Raw genomic sequence first — 7,627 nt, 5'->3', positions numbered from 1 at the left:
GCGTTGGACAGTAGAAGTAGAAGAATTGGACAACTTCCCTAACAAGCTGATTAAATGATTGTGATGTCTTAGGACCCAGACTCAGTCACTTGATATCCATCTCCCAAACTATGGAAAAAGACAAATGTTACAGGCTTCTCTAGGTGTTACGGGGTAGATGCCTTACTGACTTCTGGGGACGTTCAATCATGAAGCAATAATCCAAAACTATTTATACAAGTATCTTGCCTTTCCAAGCACCTTTCCAAAAGCAGTCTTCATGTCCTTATTCCTGAGGCTGAAAATGAGGGGGCTGAGGAAAGGGGTAATGACAGTGTAAGGAACTGCTATCAGTGTGTCATCTCCCCCTGAGGCTTCAGGCTTCAGATAAACAATAGATGCAAAGCCAAAGTGGATGATGACCACTGTGATATGGGAGGCACAGGTGGAAAATGCCTTCTGCTTGCCCTCAGCTGAAGGGATCCTGAGGACAGTGGAAAGGATGAAAACATAAGTTAGGATGATGAGCAGGAATGTGCCCAGCAAGCCTGACACTGAGATCACAGTTACAATAAATTCTGTGAGGTCACTGTCTAGACAATTCAGCCTCACAACTGCCCGCATATGACAGAAAAAGTGTTTGACAAGGTTGGGGCTGCAGAAAGAGCCCTTGAATATCAGCACAGTCTCTATCAGAGAGATAAAGAAGCCTCCAGCCCAAGCAGAGGCCACAAGTTGCCCACACGCCATGTTGGTCATAAGCACTGGATATCTGAGAGGGTTGCAGATGGCCAAGAAGCGATCATAGCCCATCAATGTAAGGATGATACAATTAGTGCCACCAAGTCCCAAGAAGAAACACATCTGCAAGCCACAACCTATGACTGAAATGCTTCTACTTTTGGCCAGTAGATCTGCCAGCATCTTGGGGATGATGGTCAGTGTGTAGCAGGTCTCAGAGAAGGAGAGTGCACTGAGGAAGAGGTACATGGGGTTGTGGAGAGCTCTGTCCAACCAAGTAAGACCTATGATGGCCAGGTTGCCTGTGAGAGTGAGAAGATAGAGGCAAAAGAAGACCACAAAGAGGAATGTCTGTACATGTGGGTAAACAGAAAAGCCAACAAGAATGAATTCCTGTAGGATTGTCTGGTTGATCTTCATTGTTTGAATGTTTGGTATCTGAAAGAAACCACAAGTAAACATTTAACTCTCCATTATTCTTTGAAAATTGTGATGTAAATAAGACAAATGTTCAGAGTTGCAATTACTAACTGATTTTTCATTCAGTTTAGGAAATCACCATGTATATGTAAGTGATGTGTCTTCCTAATTTTTCATTCATTCACTTCTTTTTTATTCAGCAACCAGTTACTCATTACTTATGTCACAAGAAGACTTTTTCTGGCCTATTTCTTTTAAAGAATGTTAATGGCTGTTAATGCAATAGGGAAACAATATTCTAATTGATATCCAGATAAAGGAGATTCACATGTATTAGGAGAGTCTGCTTTGAATCATATTCTGAATACTGAAAAATCTACCACGTAGCTAATAGACGAAGAGTCAACTTCCACACAACATATGGTTTGTAAATATCTACTGAATGAAGGTTGATAGTTGATTTATAGTAATTTTGAGACTAAACCTGGACAATGGCTTACTATTTTTAGAGAAGTCTAAAGTCATTAATCCTTCTTGGAGAAGACATTTATGTCCTGAAATGCTAAAGGGAAGTAAAGAATATTGTCCCTTTCCTCCACTCTGAGGAGAGGAGAAAATGATCAGATATCTGAGGGCCCTCAGGATTAATAGTGATTAATTAGAGTATGTGATTAGTATGGATAAACAGACCCTTTATGCAAGCATAGTGCAGGTGGTAATTGAGATTTTTCCCATTTCTTCATTGCCAAGCTCAGCATCTGAAATTTAAATGCTAGCCATTCTACAAATTATTTGATAATTCTACATCTGATTTAATCTCATCCTCCTCTGATTTCTGTCATGTATTTTTTCCTTACATTTAACACATTCCTTTAGCTTTGTATTATATCTTACTATTGTTTGTTTTTCTTGTCTCACATGCCAGTATATTTAATAACTAGAATTTATAGAGTCTACATGCTGCCACATTCTTTCAAGTTTATTGATTTTACTCTTCACAGCATAAACGTGAAGTGCATAGGACAGCTGTGAAATGTGTAGGGAAGTTGTGATTATTTTAGGAATAGATAATCGCATCTATGAAATGGCATAGTTGTTACTTGACTTTAATTGTTTATTCTTTTCATTTACCAATGCTTTCTTATTGAGGAAAGAGAATCTGAGTCATATATTTCTGTATTTCTCAGGGTGATAATACAGAGCATTTTAAGAAGGTAATAATTTCCCAATACAAGTTGGATGGATAGGCTAATCATCAAAAAAGTGCTGGATCTATAAATGATGACTATTTTAGTTATTTATTGCCGCTCAGAATGTGATTTTGAGTATGGAGATGAAGAGACTTTCCACTCCTAGTTAAATTAAGTTCAGGCTAAGATTAGGCCTTCTCAAGGCAGAATCTAGCTGGTCACTGAGAGAGACCTCAAAAGAGGTAGTAGGAAAATGGTCTGAATTTTAAATGATTCCAGAAATAATTCCAAAACCCTATGGACTCTGCTTTATAGGCCCCTCTGATTCTTGTCTTCTTAGAGCTAACGAGATCCTTATTCTTTCATACTCATACATGAATCACACGACAATCTTTCCTTAGCTCATATCAATCCTTTCTCTTTTCCTGTTTCCCTCTTTCTTTCAGAGTACCCATACTTTTTTATCTGTGAGTAATTATCTCCCAAATAGAAGACTAAAAGTATTTTTTGTCTTCTTCCCAAGGATATATTATGAAGGACAGTGTCTAAAGGATTTTTGAGCTCCCTCATCAGGACTTTTAGTGTAAGCCTTCTTGGTATCAAAATTTAATGAGTCTCCTTAGTATCCAAATCCAGACTTGCAGATTATTGTTTCACTTTCCCCTGTAAACAGCTTTCTGGATCATTCTGGACTGTTTCAGAAAACCTTCTCTCCCTCTCAGAAGTACCAAGTTCCAATATGCCTTTCTGCTTATCTGCTAAACCATCATGAAAAATTTCTTTCATCAGTAGAGAACTTTCCACACTAATGTTCTTAAGTTCTACTGAATCTTCACAGTAGCTCTATAAGAGAGGCAATGGTATGGATTATGGAACTAAAATATTAATTAAGTAAACCAAAGAGAGAGGAAAAAAAGAATATGTTGGCAAAACAAGAAGTCGTTCTACTACCTGGTGTGCTTGATGCAAAACCCGAGCTCTTTCTAACATAACAGTCCACAGAATAGCCTGAATTCACACAATATGCCATATCCCTCCAAGACAGCCAAGAGGATTGTTTTCAAAGCCATCCTTTAATGCAGAAGCGTTTTGGTGATGCAAAGAATCAGCAATACAAATTCCAAGACAGGTCCTTTCTTATCTAATCCTTACTTTTAATTATGTGATAAATACCTACTTGGTGGGTCTTCAGCAGTAGAGTACAAATGTCGGAATGTACACCCACTTATGGCATATTCTGAATATATGTGTGTAGGGAGTGAGAGTACTATACCCCACCCTACCCTCACCTATCTCTAAAGTTGTCCCCAAATCCACTTGGATCAAATTTAATGTGGAGATATGGATCCACTGACAAAAGAAACACACAGCCTATCCAAAGTCAAAGAGAAGTGGTAATTTGGAGGAAGTGCAGTGACAATACATTATGATGAATAGAGTCAAACCATTTAGAATAGTTTCCTACCTTGTGTATTTTATCAGGGCTCCAAAGCCTATTCAGTGTTATAGTTATGGTCTCCCAGGATAGTCTTCACATTGCTGGAAGCATGCTTTGTTCTCCAACAAAAGAGATGGAGTTTGACTTTGTATTAAAATCACTGCTCTAAGAGTCTGGATTCTTAACTTTATCACTGCTAGTTTAGTGAAATTGGGAAAGTCCCTGCACCGTTTGGATCTAAGTTTCCTCAACTGGGAAGTGAGGAAAATGTCCTAATTTGGTATAAGCTTCAGCTTTCTATGACTCTAGAGGTTTTTTGACATAAATTGTGTGGCTAAGCCATATGTGCTGTGATCAGTTCTCACCCTCACTAAATCACAATGGTTTAGAGTCATTCCTTCTACCAATTTATATAGATTGTCTGATTTTCATCAGGGCCTGAGGTTCCTCAGCTCTTGAGGTTTGATTCTGGTTAGGAGACCTGAGGGAATTCCTCTCTTCTTTCATCAGAGGGAGCAAGAGAAGTTTTCCACTCAACTTTGTAATTTGTTCTCATTAGTTACAGGGCTTTGTGTAACTTGTGATTTAAACTCTCTGGGGATCTCTGGGGATTTAAAACTTGCAGAGTTCATACCCTGCCCATTAACAAGGCTTCCTGATACATCACAAGTTTTGTTTTGGCAGGGAAGAAAGTGCATCAGAATTTGCATTCCTAATGATTATTCAGTTTACTCTTCCACTTGCCACAAACATGCTCTTTCCCTCTCATTACTGATTCCCTTCCTGGTTATTAAGAATTGCTTACAGTGTTTATAGATTGTACCATGGGAGAAATCAGAAAAGTATAAGGAATAGTATCTTCTTAAAAGGGATTTATACTTCTGTGGCAGGATGAAGATAGTGCCCATGAATTGTGAATTACATTATCCTTCTTTTATAGAAGGGGGCTACATTCCAGAAACCTGAATAGTACCAGACCTGAAACTGTGGATAGTACCAAACTCTATATGTACTATGTTTCTTCCTACACATACAGATATATGATAAAGCTTAATTTATAAATTAGGTACAGTAAAAGATTAACAACAATAGCCAATAATAAAGCAGATTTCCAACAGTATTCTGTAATAAATGTTAAATGACTGTAGTCTCTTTCTTTCAAAATACATTCTACTGTACTCACCCTACGTTTTGTGATTCTGTGAAATGATATAGTGCCTACGTGATGAACTGAAGTGAGCTGAATGACATAGGCATTGTGATGTAACATAAGGTTACTATGGGCCTTCTGACAATTTGTCAGAAGAAGGATCATTGAGCCATGATTATGTCAATGGTTGGATGTCAAGAGCAGATTATGTCAATGGTTACTTGAATAGAAGCATTTTGATACCTCAACAGTCGATCTGATAACTCAAATGGTTACTAAGTGACCAATGAGTGGGTAGTATGGGTAGCCTATATAGCATAGATACACTAGACAAAGGGATGATTTATGTCTTGGGCATGATGGAGCAGTACAGCATGAGATTTGTCGTACTACTCAGAAAGAGTAAAATTGCAAACTCTGAATTGTGTATTTGTGGGATTTTCCATTTAATATTTTTGGACCATGGTTGACAGCAGGTGACTGAAATTGTATAAAGTAAAACCATGGATAAGGGTGGACTACTGTGTGCTGTAGTGTGCTGAAGACTAAAATAGTGGACAGACAAGATGAGACAAACTGGACCAGGGTGGTCGGAGAACGTGCCATGGAGGAGGAGTGTCATATAGACTTCTAAAAATAAGAAGAGCTGGAATTCCAGTTCCTAGCAGGATATAATAACTTGTTGTAGTCCAGCACTTCCAATTATTCAATGACTACATAACATTGGTTAAATAAACATGTATCGAAAGTATGCAATATAATGACAATGAGATTTTTAAAACACTTAAAGAATATATTTGGATGTAATATAAGCCCTTGAAGAGATGCTCAACATTATCAGTCATTAGGCAATACAAATCAAACCCCAGTGTGATTCTACTACACACTATTAGAATATCTAAAAGTAAAAAAGATTGACTATAATAGTGTTGGTTAGGATTTGGAAGAAGTGTAGTTTATACACCACTGTTGGGCATGTTAAAATTATAAAATATCATGGAATTCTGGAAAATAGATTTCCCATTTCCTACAAAGTTTAATCTATTCGGATTCCAGAAAAACATGGTATATATTCACTTTTCTCTGCTCTCTCCAGTAAATACAAGTAAATAACTTGGAAATAATTCAACAGACAATCAAAATTATTGTGGAAGGTGAATAAGAAAGGATTATTAATTATAGTTAATAATACTGTATTGCATATTTGAAAGTTACTAAGAGAGTAGATCTTAAATGTTCTCATCACAAGAATAAAAAACAATTATAACTTTTGTATGGTAACCGATGTTAACTAGACTTATTCTGGTGATAATTTCACAATATACACAAATATTGAATCAATACATTGTACACTTGAAACTAATATAATATCATATGTGAATTATGTTTCAATAAAAAATATTCACTTTTTAAAAAAAAACGGACAAGGTGGTTTGGCTAGGGACCTCAGGACTTGAAGAATGAAACCACAGTGAATGCCCAAGGAATTATTTTATCTCCTGTATATCTCAGGCTGGGATGTGGAGGACCCTGCCACTTGAACCTGAAACTGTCAATAGGCCTAGGCAAAAACCAACAAAAGGAAAATAAGAGCAAAATAAAAAGTAAAAAGAAAGTTTATTCTCCATGACAAAGAATCAAGAAAGAGGAAGCCCAACAGGGACTTAATATGGAGATTGACAGCCTGTGCCAGTGGGGTGCCTAATCTGCCTACACCTGAAGTGTCAGTGGAGCTAGGATCCTAACTCAGTCCCCAACACACAAAAGCCACCAGTCCTTGTCTGTCCATAGTAGCATTTCCAGCAGAGCCAAGGGTGTAACCCATCCTCCACCTCACACCAAGATAAACCATATCCTTGACCACAAGATAAACTTCAAAGAATTTAAAAGGATGGAAATCATACTGAGGATATTATGGTTTTCCAACCATAATAGAATCAAGTTAGAAATAAATAACAGAAAGACAATAGGGAAATCTACACATACATGGAATTTAAATGATCCTTGGGTCAAAGAGGTGGTCTCAAAGGAAATAAAAATAGTACAAACCTTTGAATCAAAATGAACTTGCAATGTATCAAAATTTGTGGGATGTAGCTAAAGCAATTCTAAACAGAAAATTCATAGCAGTAAATATTTACATTAGAGAGCAAGTCTGTAATAAATAATCTATGTCTTATCTCAAGATGCTAGAAAAGTAAGAACAAAATTAGTTCCTAATTTGATCCATAGGTTAGTGCAACTCCTTTTAAAATCCCAGTCAGATTGTTGTGGAAAAGGCAAACTTATTCTATAATTTACATGGAAAATCACAAGTCTTTAAATAACTACAACAATCTGAAGAAGAAGAAGAAAATGAAAATAAGTACTCCTTCCAATATTAAAACTTACTATACAGATACGTTAATCAACACTGTGTGATACTGACAGAGTTGTTTTAAGACAGGTTTTAAGCCTTTAAACTCTTTCCTCTTCTCCTTCTGCCACACATCCAGGAAAGCTGATAAAAAAGCCTAATGTCCCTTACTTTGTCACCGGCAAAGTGTTCAAACCATGTGAGCCTCTGCACAGGAAATCTCACCCTGCCTGCACTCCCTAGTCACTGCCAAGTCCCCACCTCAGTCTCCTTTTCCCACCATGTCAATGCATTTTGGATGGAGCATTTTCATAAATAAAACACGAATTTTCATTTGTCATTGTTAAAATATC

At 37.0% G+C, this 7,627-nt stretch overlaps 1 protein-coding gene across 1 annotated transcript; it reads right to left on the bottom strand.

Annotated features, from left to right (window-relative positions):
• Positions 1-207: 207 nt before the first annotated feature.
• Positions 208-1,182, bottom strand: LOC124249582 (olfactory receptor 10X1-like). Its single transcript, XM_046680649.1, has one exon. It carries the CDS (start codon positions 1,180-1,182, stop codon positions 208-210), a length of 975 nt encoding a protein of 324 aa, XP_046536605.1.
• Positions 1,183-7,627: the final 6,445 nt, after the last annotated feature.

This window comes from Equus quagga, chromosome 13 (genome assembly GCF_021613505.1).
Source record: "Equus quagga isolate Etosha38 chromosome 13, UCLA_HA_Equagga_1.0, whole genome shotgun sequence".
NCBI lineage: Eukaryota > Metazoa > Chordata > Mammalia > Perissodactyla > Equidae > Equus > Equus quagga.
This window is presented reverse-complemented; position numbering and strand designations above follow the sequence as displayed.

Bases quoted from the DNA above. Each gene is read 5' to 3' on its own strand.
- LOC124249582 (XM_046680649.1), bottom strand. From the start codon at position 1,182: ATGTTTACTTGTGGTTTCTTTCAGATACCAAACATTCAAACAATGAAG.